This window comes from Loxodonta africana, chromosome 3, assembly GCF_030014295.1.
Source record: "Loxodonta africana isolate mLoxAfr1 chromosome 3, mLoxAfr1.hap2, whole genome shotgun sequence".
NCBI classification, from domain to species: Eukaryota; Metazoa; Chordata; class Mammalia; order Proboscidea; family Elephantidae; genus Loxodonta; species Loxodonta africana.
Window position 1 is genome coordinate 8,945,821 of NC_087344.1, and position 19,267 is coordinate 8,965,087.

Genomic DNA, 19,267 nt, shown 5'->3' on the forward strand with positions numbered 1-19,267 from the left:
TTCCTAGTCTGTCTTAGTCTGGAAGCTCCACTGAAGCCTGTCCACCATGGATGACCCTGCTGGTATTTGAACTACTAGGCTGAATAGCTTCCAGGATCATAGCAGTGTGCAAGTTACCATAGTATGACAAAATGACAGACACATAGTGGAAAAACCTGTAGGTATATATCAACAGTCATGAAGATGGCACAGGACTGGGTAACATCTTTGTTCTGTTCAGCATAAGGTCTCCAAGAGTTGGAGCTGACTTGATGGCAACAATTTTGTTGAGGACTCCCTGGTGGTGCAATTGGTTAATGCGCTTGGCTGCTAACTGAAAGGCTGGAGGTTTCAGTCTGCCCAGAGGTGCCTCAGAAGAAAGGCCTGGAAATCTACTTCCCAAAAACCAGCCATTGAAAATCCTATGGAGCTCAGTTCTACTCTGACGTACATGGGGTCACCGCGAGTCAAGGTCTACTTCACAGCAGCTAGTTTTCAGTTTTGTCAAGGATATCTTAAGTGCCAGGTATTAAAAATAAAATTTCCACAGTATTAAATTTGTGTATGAACTTACAAGATTTCTTTTTCAGTTCGTGAACCAGGGAATGTCTGGTCTGGAAGTCAGAGGAGTTCTGAAGTGCGGAAAGGCTTTCGTAATGGCCCACAAACGGGAACAAGGAAGCTATACTGGACAATTTTTGGATTGGCTGGTGGGCATTTTCCTTCCTTATTTGGGATTCGGGTTACATTTTGAAAAAGGGCAAACTGATCAATCGAGTCCTCATTGGCCAGTTTAGGTTTCCATTTCCGGAAAAGTCAATTGATTGACTTGGATTTTGGCTCCTGGGAAGGTTAGACATTTACAGGAAATAGAAACTTAGGTTTCAGTGTGCTGACGAGCTCAGCACAAGTGACTCCTTTTTGAGGCTGGGCTGCTATGAGTCGGAATTGACTCGATGGCACTGGGTTTTGGATAGTCAAGTTAGGGGCCCTGGTGGCACAGGGGTTGAAGCACTTGACTACTAACCAAAAGGTTGGGGGTTCGAACCCACCAGCTGCTCCATGGGAAAAAGATGTGGCAGTCTGTTCCATAAAGATGACAGCCTTGGAAACCCTATGGGGGCAGTTCTACTCTGGTCTATAGGGTCACTATGAGTCCGAATCGACTCGATGGCAACAGGTTTGGTTTCGGTTTACAGCCAGGTTAAGGAGCCCCGGTGGCACAATGGTTAAGCGCTCAGCTGCTAAAGGAAAGGTCGGCAGGTCCAACCCACCAGCTGCTCCAAGGGAGAAAAGACCTGGCAATTTGTTCCTGTAAAGATTTCAGCCTAGAAAGCCCTATTGGGCAGTTCTATTTCATCACATGGGGTCCCCATAAGTTGGAAGTCGACTCCACAGCAACTAACAACATTTATTGGAGCCTCTGGGTGATGCAAATGGATAATGAGCTCAGCTGCTAAGTTGAAATTCAAATCCACCCAGAGGTGCCTTGGAAGAAAGGCCTGGTAATCATCTTCTGAAAAATCACCCATTGAAAACCCTATGGAGCTTAGTTCTACTCTGACACAGATGGGGTTGCCATGAGTCAGAATCGACTCCACGGCAACTGGTTTCTAATTTTATGGAGTGTGTTTTAAGTGCCAGGCACCTTGTCGAGCACTTCATAGAATGTTGTCATCCAACCCTCACTACAGCCTTTTGACGGGAGTCCAGCTGCTCTCCCCATTTTACAGATGAGGCAATGGAGGCTTATTGCAGTGAAGCAACCACCAAGCTGGGAGCCACACCTTTCACGTCCATCCACTGGAACAGGGCTTTCCTGGGAAGCTGGCCCCACTGTGCCCCTCCTCCCTTGCCCTCACCCAAGAGTTCTCACCGTGGGCACCAGGAGCCCCTGCAGCATGATGTCTCGGATCTGCCGTCCCCGCCGGGTGCCCGTTGGGCCTCCTGCCGCAGCAGGTGGCCCAGCCCCACGTGGCAGAAGCCGTACTTAGTCGCCATATTCTTGCACTGCGTCCCTTTGCCACAGCCTGGGCCGCCCATCACAAAGATGATCAGGGGGGACTTGAGGACATCTGGAGTGCCCGGGAAAGAGGGGGTGTTAAGGATTGAATTGTGTCCCCCGCAAAATACTTGCTGATATTCTAACTCCTGTACCTGTAAATAGGACCTTGTTCGGAAATAGGACCTTCTTTTGTTATGTTAACAAGGCCCTGCCAGAGTAGGGAACAAGGCAGGAACATGCAACTGCCAAATGGACCCTGGCTGAAAGCAGAGAATACCAGAAAGATGTTTACCGGTGTTTTATTGACTATGCTAAGGCATTCGACTGTGTAGATCATAACAAATTATGGATAATATTGCAAAGAATGGGAATTCCAGAACACTTAATTGTGCTCATGAGGAACCTGTACATAGACCAAGAGGCAGTCATTTGAACAGAACAAGAGGATACTGCATGGTTTAAAATCAGGAAAGGTGTGAGTCAGGGTTGTATCCTTTCACCATACCTATTCAATCTGTATGCTGAGCAAATAATCCAAGAAGCTGGACTATATGAAGAAGAACCAGGCATCAGTATTGGAGGAAGACTCAATAACAACCTGTGTTATTCAGATGACACAACTTTACTTTCTGAAAGTGAAGAGGACTTCAAGCACTTACTAATCAAAGACCACAGCCTTCAGTATGGATTACACCTCAACATAAAGAAAACAAAAGTCCTCACTACTGGACCAATGAGCAACATCATGATAAACGGAGAAAAGACTGAAGTTGTCAAGGGTTTCATTTTACTTGGATCCACAATCAACACCCGTGAAAGCAGCAGTCAGGAAATCAAAAGACACATTGCATTGGGTAAATCTCCTGCAAAGGACCTCTTTAAAGCGTTAAAAAGCAAAGATGTCACCTTGAAGACTAAGGTGTGCCTGACACAAGCCATGGTGATTTCATCGCCTCACGAGCATGTAAAAGCTGGACAATTGATAAGAAAGACCTAAGAAGAACTGATGCCTTTGAATTATAGTGTTGACGAAGAATACTGAATATACCATGGACGGCCAAAGGAAGGAACAAATCTGTCTTGGAAGAAGTACAACCAGAATGCTCCTTAGAGGCAAGGATGGCGAGACTGCGTCTCACATACTTGGGACATGTTGTTAGGAGGGATCAGTCCCTGGAGAAGGACATCATGTTGGGTAAAGTAGAGGGTCAGTGGAAAAGGGGAAGACCCTCAACAAGATGGAGTGACACAGTGGCTGCAACAATGGGCTCAAGCATAAGGATGATCATGAGGATGGTGCAAGACCGGGCAGTGTTTAGTTCTGTTTTACATAGGGTCGTTATGAGTTGGAACTAACTGGACGGCCCCTAACAACAACAACAGAGTAGGGTGAGTACTAAACCTAGTCACTTCTGAGTTATAAAAAGAGCAGCATACACACAGAGACGCACAGAGGAGGGAGATGCACCATGAAGACAGACACACAGTAGATGCATCCACAGGCCCAGGAACTCCAAGGAGTCTCTGCATCGTACAAATGGTTGACACGCTCAGCTGCTAACCAAAAGGCTGGAGGGTAAAGGTCACCCAGAGGTGCCTCCGAAGAGAGGTCTGGTGATTTACTCCTAAAAAAGCAACCACTGAAAACCCTGTGGAGCACAGTTCTACTCTGACACACATGGGCTCTCCACGAGTTGGACAACTGGTTTTAGAAGCTGATACAGACAAAGAAGGACCTCTCCCTAGAGCCACGCCCTGAATTTGGACTTCTAGCCTCCTGAACTCTGAGGAACTAAATACCTGTTCTTTAAAGCCACCCACTTGTGCTATTTCTGTTACGGCTGCCCTAGGTAACTAAGATGGAGGTAGATGAGTTGTGACTTTCTGGGCTGGTGGGACTGTGTCCAGAGTACCGCGTGTTGTTGGGTGGCACGGGACACAGGTCTCCTGGCATACCCGCTTTTGCCTTAGGGTGGACCTGCCCGGTGGTGTCCCCAGATGTGCTGTGTGTCAGTGCTGCTGTTGAGGGTTGCTGTGGACGAGGACGAACCTGAACAGGCCAGGCCCTTTGCACACAGAACATTCTTGAATCCTCGCAACCCTACCATTCCGTTTTACAGCTAAGGATATCAAATCTCAGAGAGGGGCAGACTCTTGCCCACTGTTACAGATTGAATTATGTCCCCCCAAAGTATGTGTTGTAAATACTAACCTCTATACCTGTGGGAAGGAGCCCTGGTTGCCTAGTGGTTAAGCGCTTGGCTGCTAACTGAAAGGTTGGTGGTTCGAACCCAGCAGATGCTCTGCGAGAGAAAGATGTAGCAGTCTGCTTCCCTAAAGGTTACAGCCTTGGAAACGCTAGGGGCGGTTCTACTCTGTCCCACAGGGTCGCTGTGAGTCCCACTGGACAGCAGTGGGTTCAGTTTTATGCCTATGGATGTAATCCCATTTGGGAAGATGGTTTTCTTTGTTATGTTAGAAGAGGCTTATCAGTGTAGGGTGTGTTTGAAACCAATCACTTTTGCGGTACAAAAGGGGCAGATGAGGCACAGAAGCAAGCAAGCAAGTGCAGATGGGGGGAGACAGATGCCATGCCACATGAAGATCACCAAGGAACCAAGGGACAGACCTGAAAAGAGACAAGGATCTTCCCCCAGAGCCAACAGAGACAGGAAGCCTTCCCCTACAGCCAGCGCCCTTAATTCGGACTTCTAGTCTCCTGCACCGTGAGAAAATAAACGTCTGTTCGTTAAAGCCCCCCTTGTGGTATTTCTGTTACAGCAGTACTAGGAGACTAAGACACCTACATCCCCAGACTCATACCACACCCCTTCCTGCAGTGGGAAGGTTCCAGCCCCGGTCGCCTTCTTTCTATTCATTGAAGACGCCACACTCGTTCCTCCCTCGGGGTCTTTGTCCTTGCTATTCCCTGCACCTGGAAGGTCCTGCTCTAGTTCCCTTGGTCACACCCAGCTCGCACATCAGCCTTCTCCAACCTCCATTGAAAGAGCCTCCCAGGAGTCCTTGGGTGGTGCAAACAGTTAAATTCGACTACTAGCTGAGAGGTTGGCAGTTCAAACCCACCCAGAGGTGCCTCAGAAGACAGGCCTGGTGATATGCTTCTGAAAGGTCACAGCCTAGAAAACCCTATGGGGCACAGTTCTACTCTGCACACCGGGGTCGCCTTGAGTCAGCGTTGACTTGACAGCAATTAACAACTGTACTGAGTGGGCCTGATGAAAGGACAAAAGCCAAACAAAGAACTTCCCCACGCCTATCGCTCCTGTCTCAGAACTCACTCCCTCCACAGCAATGGCCACCATCAGAAATTATTTTACTGTTCACACAGTAAACGGTTTGTTCTTGTTTGTCTCAGTTAGACTCTGTACTCCATGCGGGCAAGGACCATTTGTCTAATTCCTCCCTATATTTCTAGATCTTGGCACAGTTCCTGACATATAGGTGCTGGCGGCATAAACGACTTGTAGTCAACTACTAACCTAAAAAAAGATTGGTGGTTTGAACCCTCTCAGTAGCACCACGGAAGAAGGGCCTGGCAATCTGCATCCATAAAGATTACAGCCAAGAAAACCCTATGGGGCACTTTTACTCTGTAACACATGGGGTCACCACGAGTCAGAATCAACTCGACCAGCAACTGGTAAGGAATAAATAAAATCTCCAAGGCTACCAGGCACATCTATGGAGTCTGTAGTTCTAATTTTTGTGACACAACTTTTAGCATCTCTCAGGGCTCGGCTTAAATCTCACCTCTCCACCATAGAAGCTCACTTTTCTGCCACTGTCTTGCCCACTAAACTGTAATTTCCAAGAGGGCAGGGAGCTGGTTTGACACATTCATAAAGCCCACAGCTGGGGCTCAGTTATTTCCTAAGTGGGTCAACGAGTGGCTGAACAGTGAGCATGTGCAGCTGTGCTTCCGCCTTACAGGTGACTGGGGAGTGTGCACGTTTGGCTGCAGAGTCGCAGCACCTCCCTTCTGACCTCCACAGCCCTCTGCTCCCGCCCGCAGTGAACCACCACCCCCGCGATGTTACCCTTCTCCTGGGGCCTCAGGGGCCTGCCCATCTGCGGCAGCGCGGACTTGCACAGACCCATCTCGTCAGCGGTCCCAGCGGTGGCCGCGCCCCATCTCCACCGAAGTCCTGACCCCTTCTAGCTACGCTCAGCGTCACAAGGGCCCCTGACCCCACCACTCTGCCGAGTGAGGGTGCCCCTGGGGTAAACCCCGTTGCCTGAGAGTGGATTTCGATTCACAGAACTGCCCCATAGGGGTTCCAAGGAGGGCTGGGGATTCGAACTGCCGACATTTTGGTTAGCAGCCTAGCTCTTAACCACTGCGCCACCAGGGATCCTCCCCCGGGGCAGGGGGTGGAAATGAACCCCAAACAGGGCCGGGTGGAGCCACAGCAACTCCGCCCGGAGGATTAGGCCTCGGTTGCTATGGTGACGCGGCCTCCTCGGACCGCTTCCGAGGAGAGGTGGCGCATGCGCAGATTGTCTCGCTCTACCCAGGATGCCCCGCGGTCCTTTGTGTGACGTCACGGAGGGGGCGTTCCCGCGGGTCTTGATTAGGTTAACTGCGCCACAGACAGTGAAAAAGGGAAGCGCGAGCGGCCGAAGGCGCTTCCGTGAGCCCTGCCTAGGTGTGCGTTTGCTCCGCGGGAACAAGGGAGAGGGCCAAGTGTCAGCGCGTTGGGGGGGGCCGGCGGCGGGTTTCGGTTCCGGGTTAGACGGCGGCGCAGGCGCGGACGGGCCAGGAGCGGCTGGTCCAGGCGGCGAGCGCGCCTTCCGTGGGGTCGGTCGGGGGTCGGTCGGGGGTCGGCGGCTCCGAGCAGTTGGGGTCCTCGTTCAGGGACAGAGTCCCGAGCCCGAGGGGGCAGCTTCCCCGCACTGAGAGACGCGAGCCCTGGCGGGCCGAGAAGAAGGAGTTCTCAAACCTTGACCCGGTCGGAGCGGACCCGAACCCCCGACTGTTGCCCATGGCGGCCCTAGTGAGTATGGGGCGGGATCGGGGGTCCCAGGTGGCGGCGCCCGGAGCCCCTCACTCACCATCCCGCCTTCTCTCCCCGCAGGGCTCCAGCAGCCAGAATGTCACCGAGTATATTGTCCGAGTTCCCAAGTAAGTCCCTAACCCGCCGCCATCCCCGCCACGAGAAATCCGAACCGGCACGGGCTTGTGCGCTGCCTGGTTCTGCCTGCAGCCTGGGAGGGCCTTGAGTGCAGGGTGGGGCTGAGCTGAGGCCTTTCTGAGAGCATCACTGTTTTTGAACAAATCTCTGTTTTTGAATGAATGAATGAATACATCACTGTGTTTGAGTGAATGAATGAACGGATGAGTCCATTAGTATCCGTTGTCCTCCAGTCGACTGATTCATGGCGATCCCGTGTGTGTCATTGTAGAACTGTGCTCCACCGCAGGGTTTTCAATGACAGATTTTTTCAGAAGTAGCTCACCAGGCCTTCCTTCCACGGCACCTGTGGGTGAACTCACACCCCCAGCCTTTCGGTTAGCAGCTGAGCGTGTTAATCCGTTTGCACCTTCCAGGGACTCCGAGTACATTGGGGCTAGCATTTGAGACTTCTCTGTGCCTCACATTGTGGCTGTAAGGACACATTCCTTGTCCTGCCTCCAACTGATCACGCTTGCTTTCATTTCCAGGCCCTTCTACATGCTGTTCTCTCTGTCAGAAATGTCTTCCCCAACTGCGGCTCCAATGGGTGGAATCTTGCTGATCCTGCAAAACCCAGTTGCAGAGTTTTTCCTCATCCAGGAAGCCTTCCCTGCCTGCTCCTTCCCCTCAGGGCCAAGTTCTCTTATTTTCCCCACATCCTGTGTTCCCTCAAATCTTTGTCTGTCCTTGTGTTCTACTTTGGCATGTGGGTGGGAGAGTATGAAACTGGTTTCCCTGACAAACAGGGACACTCTATATAAAGTTTTTTATGGGTCCCTAGCAGAGTCCCTGGGCAGTACCAGTGATTAGCGCTCTTGGCTGCTTACCGAAAAGTTGGAGAGTCAAGTCCACCCAGAGGCACCTGAGAAGGCCTGGTGATCTACTTCAGGAAACTTAGCCATTGAAAATTCTAGGGACTGCAGTTCTACCCTGACACCTGAGTCACCATGAGCTGGCGCTGACTTGATGGCAGCTGCTTTCAGGCAGTGGTGGCTCAGTGGTGGAATTCTTGCCTTCCACACTGGAGACCCAGGTTCGATGCTCAGACAGTTCACCTTGTGCATAGCAGCCACCTGTCTGTCATTGGAGGTTTGCATGTTGCTAGGATGATGAGCAGGTTTCAGGGGAGCTTCCAACTAAGACAGATGAGAAAGAAAGGCCTGGTGATCTACTTCTGAAAATCAGTCGATGAAAACTGTATGGATCACAGCAGTCACCTTATGGGGACGGTGCATGATTGGGCAGCGTTTCATCCTTTGTTCATGGGTCACCATGAGTAGGGGTTCAACTCCCCAGCGGCTAACAACAGGATTGCCTGGCACAAAGGTCTGAGCCAGGGGTGGTTTGTTGAGTGAATGAATGAGCGAATGAGCGTTGCCTTCCTTTTGCTTGTTCCAGAAACACGACGAAGAGATACAACATCATGGCCTTCAATGCAGCTGATAAAGTCAACTTTGCTACTTGGAATCAGGTAAGCCCCAGGTTCTGCAGGCGGTGAAGGAGGGAGAAGCTGATGCTGGACCTGCTGGTTGTCATCGCTAGGTCACTGAGGCTTCGTTTCCTCAGCTCCCCAGAGTGGAGATAAGATGAGGACTAAGACCCAGGCTGAACTGCCGGACATCCCTGGAGGTGGACTTGGCAGGCCGTGCAGGAGGCCGCAGGAGCCCTCTCCTCAAGGGACACTGGGCAGCTCTGCCCGCTGACAGGCCGTCGCAGGTGGCTGGGGACTGCATGGCACAGAGGGCCCCAGAGCCCAGCAGGCAGAGGCTCTAGAAGGGCCTTTGGAAGCCATTTGGGTTTTGTTTTTTGTTCCCCCATTTAATGTTGCTAGTTGCCTTCGAGTTGACCCCAGATTACGGCGACCCATGTGTTACAGAGCAGAAGTACTCCGTAGGGTTTTCAAGGCCAGCGCTGATGGGGGCCTGGAGGAAGTGGAGCTGATGACGTGGTTGGAGCCTGATGTGGTTTGAAAGCGGAGCCGACAGGATTTGTGGATGGAGTGGAAACGTGGGGGTGAGGGAAAGAGAGGTTACAGATTCTGTTCACTGAGGAAGTGTAGTTCGTTGTCAGTTGCCATCGGGTCGATTCCGACTCCTGGTGACCCATGTGTGCAGAGTAGAACTGCTCTGCAGGGTTTTCAAGGCAGTGACCTTTCAGAAGCAGATTGCTAGGCCTGTCTTCTGAGGTGCTTCTGGGTGGGTTCGAGCCACCAACCTTTCAGCTAGTAGTCAAGCACTTAACCGTTTGTGCCACCTGGGGACTCTTGAGAACGTTTGGATGGAATATTTGAGAATTCCCTTCTGGACGTTTTACGTTGAAGCTGCTGGTTAGACACCCAGAAGAGATGAGCGAGCAGCTGGATACATGAGTTGGGTGTTAGGGACAGGGGTGGGCATTCAGGGCTGGCATTTACGTCACAGGGACGGAGCCGCTCAGTAGAAGGTTAGCTGAGAGTCAAGATGGAGTCCCCATCCTTAGACCCTCCCATTGCTGCTCATCTTGTTTGCCGGCACAGTTGTCTTTTGACTTTTAAACTGTTGTCTCATCCAGCTGAGCTGACGGAACTCTGCGAGAGAGGGACAACAGGGTCACAGCCCACCCAGATACTAGGCGGGTGGATCATCACCCAAGGCACCGTCTTCCCAGAGAGCAGGGCCACCATCCATTTGAAACCTTGTGGGGGGACCTCAAGCTGCACACTCATGCACACTCACAGACTTTCCCTCTCCATGGCCCTCCACACGTGTGCTTACACACTTTCCCTCTCCATGGCCCTCCACACTCATGCACACTCACACATTTTCCCTCTCCATGGCCCTCCACACTCATGCACACTCACGCTTTCCCTCTCCATGGCCTCTACACTCACACACACTCATATACTTTCCCCTCTCCATGGCCCCCCACACTCACGCGCACACACACACTTTCCCCTCTCTGTGGCTCCCACACTCATGCACACTCACACACTTTCCCCTCTCCATGGCCTCTACACTCACACACTTTCCCCTCTCCATGGCTCCCACACTCATGCACACACAATCTCCCCTCTCTGTGGCCCCCACACTCACGCACACTCACACACTTTCCCCTCTCCGTGGCTCCCACACTCATGCACACACACTCTCCCCTCTGGCCCCCACACTCATGCACACTCACACACTTTCCCTCTCCATGGCCTCTACACTCACACACACTTTCCCCTCTCCGTGGCCCCCACACTCATGCACACTCACATACTGTCCCCTCTCCAAGGCCCCCCACACTCATGCACAAACTCATCCAGGTAGGAACCTGAGTGGTTAAGTGCTTAGCTGCTAACTGAAAGGCTGGCAATTCAGACCCCCCAGTGGCTCCACAGGAGAAAGACCTGGCGATGTGCTTCCATGAAGAGTACAGCCTAGAAGACTCGCTGGGCCAGTTCTGCTCTGTCACATGGGGTTACTATGAGCGGAATCGCCATCACAGCACCCAACAATGACGACAGTCATCCAGCAGGGAGATAATCTACCCCTAGGGGGCGCCTTCCCCCCAAGTCACTCATCTCCAAGAAGAAACCAGTTCCCAGTGCAAAATCCATTTTGCCTTATGGCACCCGTGTGTGTTAGCATAGAACTGTCCAGCCAGGCTTTCTTGGAAGCCGGTCGTCGGTTTGAACCACCAGCGTTTAAGCTAGTAGTCGAGCGCGAACCATTGGCACTGCGTAAGGACCTTGAGGACCAGTTAAACACCTGTTGCCATCGGGTTGACTACAGCTCATGGTGGCCTTTCACGTGTGAGCGTAGAACTCCACTCTGTAGGGTTTCCAGTGACTGAATCTGTGGAACTAGATCGCCAGCCCTTTCTTCTGAGCCACCTCTGGGTAGATTCAGGCCTCCAGCCTTGCAGTTGGCAGCCGAGCACGTTAACTGCTTGCACCACTGTATGCTGCTAAACTGCCTGGAGATTGAAGTTTGGAAAAGCACAGCCTGTAACGATGTCTAACTTTACAGGGCCGTCCAGCGTCTACCGCAGACAGAGAAGAGGAGAGGCCCAGTTCCCAGCACATTTCTCGTCTTCTTGTTTTTGTTCACTGCTACAGAGATCTTGTTTTTCCTTTTTTTTTTTTTTTTAAGTTTTAATTTGGAACTCATTAGAAACTTACAAAAAGTTGCAGGAATCTGCATACCACGAGGTTCCCCATATCCCCCTCCCCAGAGTCACTGAGTGTTCACATTTCACCCCATTTTTGCGAGCAGGTAGTTGGCTCCAAGTGTCTGGAGCTCAGCTTGGCGGGGGGGGGGGGGGCGCGGGGGCGGGGTGTTCCCGGTGGGACCCAGGCCGGAACCCTGAGAGGGTGTGCTTCCTGGTCCCCTGTCCCCTCAGGCGCGGCTGGAGCGGGACCTGAGCAACAAGAAGATTTACCAGGAGGAGGAGATGCCCGAGTCGGGCGCGGGCAGCGAGTTCAACCGCAAGCTCCGGGAGGAGGCGCGCAGGAAGAAGTACGGCATCGTCCTCAAGGAGTTCCGCCTGGAGGACCAGCCCTGGCTGCTCCGCGTCAACGGCAAGGCGGGCCGGAAGTACGCGGGGCTGGTGGCAGGGAGGGCTGCCAGGCTAGCGACCAGTGCCCCCCGTCCTCACCCCGCTCCGCTGGTGACCCTGACGCTCAGCTTCTCCTCTGTTCAGTGGGGGTAACAGTGCTTCCTGCCTTGCAGGGTCTTGTTTATTGTCATTTTTTAGTTTCCGGTGAAAACATGTACAACAAGGCATACTCCTGTTCAACAACTTTTACATGTTCATTGACAGGGGTTACATTTTTCACATTGTGTCATTCCCTCGGTCTCTGCCCCCGTTGTTTCACCACCGTTAGCTTAGACTCTCTGTCCCTTAAAGTCGTTGTCTGTGCTTTAGAGTAACTGTTGTCATCTCAGTTTTACAGGTAATTTTTCAGTCAGGTTTTTATTTTATTTTTTTGGATGCGTCTTGTCATCGTATCAGTACCAGACTGTTTTGATCATGTAGCTTTATAATGTGTTTTGAGATCGGGACGTGTGAGTCCTCTTATATGGCTCTTCTTTTGCAAGATTGCTTTGGCTCCTCAGAGCCCCTTGCCCTTCTGTATGAATTTGGGGATTAGTTTTTCCGTTCTGCAACGATGGCTGTTGGAATTTTGATGGGGACTGCAGTGAATCTGTAGGTCAATGCCTTTCTTTTCTTTTTTCTTCTGAGGTTTTTTTTTTTTTTGGTGAAAATACACACAAGAAAACATACACCCATTCACTAATTTTTACACGCACAGTTCATTGACAGTGGGTACATTGTCCCTGTCGCTGCCCAGATTGTTTGACCACCGTTAGCTTGGACTCTCTGCCCCTTAAAGTTCTTCTCTGTGCTTTAGGGTTACTGTCATCATTTCGATCTCGTATAGGTAATTCTTTATGAGACCGCCGTGCTCGAGGCAAACATTATTGATTGAGCTAAACTTGTTTAGTTTAATGGTGACTTCATGGGTTGGTTTTGGTTCAAGGTGTAAAAGTGTTTTCCAGGCAGTAGACTTGGGGGTTCCTCTGGTATCAGTGTATTCAGTGAGTCTGGTTTCCAAAGGTTTTGTTTTTTTATGTATTTCATACGCCAATTCACCAGTTTTTCCATGTATGGTTCAGTGACGTTGATTACATTTTCAAGTTGTGCGGCCATCTCCCCGTCCTTTCCTGAGTTGCTTCCCCCATTAACATAAACTCACCGCCCCTAAGGCCCGATCACTCTTTTGAGTTGTTGTCCGTTTGATCGAGGGTGAGCTGAGCGGGTGCCGGTCCCTGGCTCAGCAGCAGCCCTGAGTGCCGCACTGCAGGAAGCCCAGGCAGTGGCCCCGCTGTGCACAGAAAGGGGCGCATGGGGCCGGGGTTTGACCGGATTGTGGCAGTGTCCTGGAGGGGGTATCTGGGGTGAGCTCTGAGGGGTAAGGGTTCACAGAGGCAGGGTTTTCCAGCTCCAGTGGGGGCAGAGCTGGGAAGGGGCCCTCCGACTGCAGGTGGGCAGCACCCAGAGGGCTGGTGGGGGAAGGGCAGGCTGCAGAGGTGGGTGGGACTGGCCCTCCCAGTGCAGTGGACACCAGGATGCCGCTGGCCCCTGGGAGGCTGGGGTGGGGTCCAGAGCCTTGGGTAGGCTGTAGGCAGGTAAGGGGCTGCAGACAGAGATGGCCGCAGTTTCTGGGTAGAAAGGGTTGCAGAGGAGGCTGGGAGGAGGCGGGGCAGTGGTCCTGGCTGGAGGTGGTGGTGCACAGGTGGGCTCTTGCTTCAGATCTTCTCATACCTTCCTGTCCCGTCCCCATCCCCACCCAGCTCCTCAGGCCCTCCCTCCCCCATGCAGCCCACAGCTGCAGGTGGGTCTGGTTCTGGGGTGTCTCCTTAGAAGCTTAACAGCGTGACACCTGACTGGCTCTGCAGGTGTGGAGGCCTGGCCCCATTTTCCAGATCCAGAAATCGAGGCCCAGACAGTTGGAGGGCTGCCCAGGGCCTCGCAGCTCATTCTTGCAGAGCCGAGAGTCCAGGCTTTTCCTCAGAGAAGCCAAGTGGGCTCTGTCGAGGACACAGGTCTAGGGGGCAGAGGCAGGGCTGGGGGCAGATGGGGGCTGGTCCCAGTCCCACAGGCCAGGCTGTGACTGTGGCTTCCCACAGGTTCAAGGGCGTGAAGAAGGGGGGCGTGACAGAGAACACGTCTTACTACATCTTCACCCAGTGCCCCGACGGCGCCTTCGAGGCCTTCCCGGTGCACAACTGGTACAACTTCATGCCGCTGGCCCGGCACCGCACGCTGACCGCCGAGGAGGCCGAGGAGGAGTGGGAGAGGTGAGGGGCCTGGGTGGGGGTGGGGGGAAGCAGGACGTGGCCATCACGGTTCCCCAGGAGGACGGAGACTGACAGACTTTGTATCCAGCTGCAGGCCAGGCGGCTGCTGGGAGCTGGGCTCTGGGGACCCAGCCAGACCGCCCAGCCCTCCCGGAGCTCCCAGTCCAATGAGGAGACAGGCAGGAAGCCAGGCGGTTGTCAGCGCAGGGCTGCAGTGGCGGACACCCAGGGTGTCCTGAGAGCCAGAGGCAGCAATGGCTGAGCCAAGCTCTGCAGTGTGAACAGGCCGTGCAGAGTGGGTGGGCCTTGACCCCCTCAGGAGGTCACCAGCTGGATCAGCTGCAGCTCAGCCACATGGGCACAGCATGACATGTGACAGTGTGCCCCACGGGGAGAATGGGCTCCCTGTGCAGACGTCCTGTGGGTGGTGGTGTTCAGTGGCGGAATCGCACCTTCCATGTGGTGACCCCATGCACAGAGAACTAACACACAGCCTGGTCCTGCGCCATCCCCATCATTAGTTGTAGACAGACCACTGTGTTTCACCAGGTTTTCATTGGCTGGCTTTTGGAAGTCGATTGCCAGGGCTTTTTTCCTAGTCTGTCTTAGTCTGGAAGCTCTGCTGAAACGTGTTCAGCATCACAACAACACGCAAGCCTCTGCTGACGGGTGGTGGGTGTGCATGAGATGCATTGGTCAGGAATCGAACCCAGGTCTCCCGCACAGGAGACGAGAAACAGAAGGGTGTTACCATGTTTTGGTGAGATCTTGTTACCCAAGTAAGGCCCAAGGGAGGTGTTAAGACCCCAGCATCGCACTGAGACTTTCTCTCGGTGGACTCGGGACTGAGAGAATGGGAAGGGGGCCCGCCCTCCTCTTGGGATGCCGGGGTATTTGGTGCCGTGTGCTGGGGTCCCCTGGAGTCCGACCATCTCTTCAGTCCCCTAAATGGTGCCTGCCAGCCTTCTGGGAACCAGCTGGTGCAGAAGGCCTGGGGCTGTGGAGAGACGCTGAGGTCCCTGGGGGTGTAGGTGGCTTCTAGTCTTCAGGCTGGATGGTCTGCTGGTGCCCAGGGCCCGGGGCTGTGGAGGAGGCGCGAGTTGGCCCCACTGTCCCACTGTCCTGCCGCAGGAGGAACAAGGTCCTGAACCACTTCAGCATCATGCAGCAACGGCGGCTCAAGGACCAGGACCAGGACGACGATGAGGAGGAGAAGGAGAAGCGGGGCCGCAAGAAGGCCAGCGAGCTGCGCATCCACGACTTGGAGGACGACTTGGAGATGTCCTCTGACGACAGCGAGGCCAGCGGCGAGGAGGGTGCGGCCTGGCGGGGGAGCCCGTGGGACGGGGAGGGGAGGGGGTGCTCCAGCCTGAGCCCTGGCTGAGCCCCTCCACCGCTTCTCTCCCCCCGCAGGTGGCAGAGCCCCCAAGGCCAAGAAGAAGGCGCCGCCAGGCAAGGCGGGCAGGAGGAAGAAGAAGAAGGGCTCAGACGACGAGGCCTTGGAAGACAGCGACGACGGAGACTTTGAGGGCCAAGAGGTGGACTACATGTCCGACGGCTCCAGGTGAGGCGGCGGTTGGCAGTGGGGGAGGTCCAGCCCGACCGTGGGGACATGCTCACCCCCGGACTCTCCCTGTCTCACAGCAGCTCCCAGGACGAGACGGAGGGCAAGCCCAAAGTGACCAAGCAGGAGGAGGGCCCCAAGGGTAGGTGAGGGGCTGGCGGGGGCCGGGGGCGTGCCTGGGGCTCCCTCTCATGGCTGCCCCCTCAGGTGTGGACGAGCAGAGCGAGAGCAGCGCAGAGAGCGAGGAGGAAAAGCCACCCGAGGAGGACAAGGAGGAGGAGGAGGAGAGGAAAGCCCCAACTCCCCAGGAGAAGAAGCGCAGGAAAGGTGGGTGTCCGCTTCCCAGCTGCCCTCAGCCCTTCTCCGGGCCGGCCTGGGTGGTGCTGATGCCCTTCCTCCTACCCTGCAGACAGCAGTGATGAGTCGGACAGCTCAGAGGAGAGTGACATCGATGGCGAGGCCTCCTCGGCTCTCTTTATGGCGGTGAGGCCCAGCCCTGGGGGGACGGGGTGGGGCGGACAGGAGCTTTGGCTCCCTGACTCATGCCCCCGACCTCCGCAGAAGAAGAAGACACCACCCAAGAGGGAGCGGAAGCCGTCGGGAGGCAGCTCGAGGGGGAACAGCCGCCCCGGCACGCCCAGCACAGAGGGCAGCAACACCTCGTCCACCCTGCGGGCGGCCGCCAGCAAGCTGGAGCAAGGTTCGTGGCCCCGTCTGTCCCTGCGCCACCACGCATCAGGGTCTGAGCCCACGGGGACACCGCTTCCTGAGGTCACGCAGAGTCGGGGACACAGGTGCAACGCAGCTTGTACTCTGCCGAGAGTCCTCAACCTGTGGTGTGGGGACCGTTGTCACCCCATATGACAAGGATACTGAGGCTGGGAAGTTATGTTTTTCTCACCTAAGGTGGTGGGGGAGCGCTGGAGGGGCCGGACTCCAGTCTGCCCTGCTGGTCCCGGTACCTGTCATCCCACCCTGTCTGGCCTGGGGTCCCGCCCTGTGTCCCCAGACCTCACCCTGACCCTGCCTCCACAGGCAAGCGGACGAGCGACATGCCCACAGCCAAGCGGCTCCGGATGGATGCCGGGCCCCAGGGCCTGTCCGGGAAGTCCACCCCCCAGCCCCAGTCCGGGAAGTCGACACCCAGCAGCGGGTAGGTTGGCGAGGATGTGGGGACAGGGCGAGGGCTGCAGGGTGGGCTCTCACTGACGTCTCCCTTCCTGCCTGCCTCCCACCCTCCGCTCTGCAGCGATGTGCAGGGGACCGAGGATGTGGGGACAGGGCGAGGGCTGCAGGGTGGGCTCTCACTGACGCCTGCCTGCCTGCCTCCCACTCTCCGCTCTGCAGCGATGTGCAGGGGACCGAGGATGTGGGGACAGGGCGAGGGCTGCAGGGTAGGCCCTCACTGACACCTGCCTGTCTGCCTCCCACTCTCCGCTCTGCAGTGATGTGCAGGGGACCGAGGATGTGGGACAGGGCAGGAGCTGTAGGGTAGGCCCTCACTGACACCTGCCTGTCTGCCTCCCACCCTCTGCTCTGCAGCGACGTGCAGGTGACCGAGGATGCCGTGCGCCGCTACCTGACGCGCAAACCCATGACCACCAAGGACCTGCTGAAGAAGTTCCAGACCAAGAAGACGGGGCTGAGCAGCGAGCAGACGGTGAACGTGCTGGCTCAGATCCTCAAGCGTCTCAACCCCGAGCGCAAGATGGTCAACGACAAGATGCACTTCTCCCTCAAGGAGTGAGGCCCCGCTGCCCAGGGACGGGCTCCGTTCTCCGCTGTTGGGTTCTCTGGCTGCCGCTGCGCTCACGGCCTGGGTCTGCTGCCCCCCGAATCCAGGGGTCCCCTTTGCATCAATTTGGGATCAGCACGAGCAGTTTTTGCCTCACTTTCCTTCTCTTTTTGTCTGTGCTCTCCTTCTGGAATCTTAAGGAAAAAAAAAAAGACAATTGCCATCCAGTTGATGCTGGCTCATGGCAGCCCCGTCTGTGTCAGAGGAGAACTGTGCTCCGTACAGTTTTCAACGACTGATTTTTTAGAAGTAGATCACTGGGCCTTTCTTCCGAGGTGCTTCTGGGCAGACTTGAACCGCTAACCTTGAGGCGAGCTACTTGGTGTGTTAACTGTACCACTCAGGGACTCACCTGGAACCTTTAATGCCTATTGTTGGGTGTCACCGAGTAGATTCCGATAGGGTTCTGTAGGGGACCTAGTGGCACAGTGGTTAAGAGCCTGGCTACTAGGCAAAAGGCTAGCAGTTTGAATTCACCAGCCACTCCTTGGAAACCCTATGGGACAGTTTTACTCTGTCCTGTGGGGTCGCCGTGAGTCGGAACTGACTCAACAGCTGCAGGTTTGGTTTGATTTAATCTTTACGAGAGCAGATTGCCAGGTCTTTCTTCTGTGGAGCTGCTGGTGGGTTTGAACTGCCGACCTTTCTCTTAGCAGCTGAGCACTTAAATGCACCACCTATTAACCCCTTACATTCTCTCTTCTTTATTGCTCAATTGATCATCCTGACCTCCCTCAGTGCTGCATTCTGGGTAATGTTTTCAGCTCTCTTCGTGCTCACTAGCCCTCCCCCCGCCTGTAGCCCATTAAAGTATCTGTTTTCTGTTGCTCCAAGTTGTCTTTCTCACATCATCTGGTCTGTTTTGATAGTGTCTCATTCTCTACTCATTTTGTTGATCCTGCAAGTTTTTATTTGAGGCATCTTTATTTTACAGTCTTTGTCAGACATGCCTATTAACTCAAGTTTGTGGGCATCTTGTCTTCTGACTCCCTTTTGTGAGATTCTCCTGTGTTTTATCATTTGGGGAGGTGAGCCCTGCCCATTGAGGGGGCTCTTTATCTGTAGGAGTCCCGAGCACACCCTTCCGGGATGCTTTTGCCTTTGCTTCCCCAGGGAGCCCCGGGACCACCAGCCCAAGACCGTGTTCTCAGCTTGTTCTCAGCTCGGGGCCCTGTCCCTGTGTGCCCATGAAAATCCAGACCCCTTCACTGCCGATGTTAGCAATCTGAAAACTTTTCCTTTTTCCAGTGACGTTGCAGGAGTTTCCACATTTTCCTACAGGCTTGGTTAGACATTGTGTTTTATCCAGCATTGCTAGGTGTTGTGTGGGGGGGGCGGCTTTCCAGTTCACGGACATTCATGTCGCTGGGGAGTCCCTGAGCGGTGCAAACAGTTAACGTGCTTGGCCGCTAAACAAAGGTTGAGGGTTTGAGTCCATCCACACGCACCTTGGAAGAAAGGCCTGGTGACCTGCTCCTGAAAACTCAGCCACTGAAAACCCTGTGGAGCACAGCTTCTCTGACACACATGGGGCCACGAGTTGGGGGTTGGCTTGATGGCAGCTGGTTAGTTTTCATGTTGCTGGAAGCAGAGTGTGACTGAAGGTGTCGTATTTGAACCCCTGTTCCGAGTTTTCCGGCTGGGGCAGGATGCTGGGCCCGTGCATCATCTGGGCTGGAAACCTTGGGTGGAAATGTTGTCCCCACCCTGTTCCGCTGTCCCCTCGTTGCCAGCCGGGAATGCTTGAGATGTCGGGCTAATTCCTAGGAATGTCCCAGGTTGGTCCAACCTCCCTCCCCGTCCTTCCGCCCCGCCTTTTTAGGGCAGCAGGAAAGATGCTGTCACCCACTGCCCTGGCGGTTTCAGCCCTGCCCTCCCAGCCCCATAACCAAAGGCAAACCC

At 54.3% G+C, this 19,267-nt stretch overlaps 2 protein-coding genes across 4 annotated transcripts; one reads left to right on the plus strand and one right to left on the minus strand.

The window, feature by feature from the left end:
- Positions 1-37: 37 nt before the first annotated feature.
- Positions 38-6,586, minus strand: LOC135230597 (UMP-CMP kinase-like). Its single transcript, XM_064280396.1, has 2 exons — positions 6,043-6,586; positions 38-2,054 (listed from the first exon to the last, which is right to left on the minus strand). Exons 1-2 carry the CDS (start codon positions 6,101-6,103, stop codon positions 1,852-1,854), a joined length of 264 nt encoding a protein of 87 aa, XP_064136466.1. The 5' UTR covers positions 6,104-6,586; the 3' UTR covers positions 38-1,851.
- Positions 6,587-6,592: 6 nt separating this feature from the next.
- On the plus strand, positions 6,593-18,198 carry GTF2F1 (general transcription factor IIF subunit 1). Of its 3 annotated transcripts, XM_064280394.1 has the most exons (14): positions 6,593-6,651; positions 6,861-6,999; positions 7,081-7,127; positions 8,578-8,650; positions 11,545-11,738; positions 13,836-14,006; positions 15,138-15,322; positions 15,420-15,570; positions 15,651-15,712; positions 15,778-15,897; positions 15,980-16,053; positions 16,132-16,270; positions 16,606-16,723; positions 17,113-18,198. In XM_064280394.1, exons 2-14 carry the CDS (start codon positions 6,988-6,990, stop codon positions 17,315-17,317), a joined length of 1,551 nt encoding a protein of 516 aa, XP_064136464.1. In that variant the 5' UTR covers positions 6,593-6,651; positions 6,861-6,987; the 3' UTR covers positions 17,318-18,198. The 3 variants fall into 3 exon arrangements, with proteins under 3 accessions (XP_064136464.1, XP_064136465.1, XP_064136463.1); XM_064280395.1 differs by lacking the exon at positions 6,593-6,651 and having other exon boundaries at positions 6,838-6,999; positions 15,654-15,712; XM_064280393.1 differs by lacking the exon at positions 6,593-6,651 and having other exon boundaries at positions 6,840-6,999.
- The last annotated feature ends 1,069 nt before the right edge of the window (positions 18,199-19,267 follow it).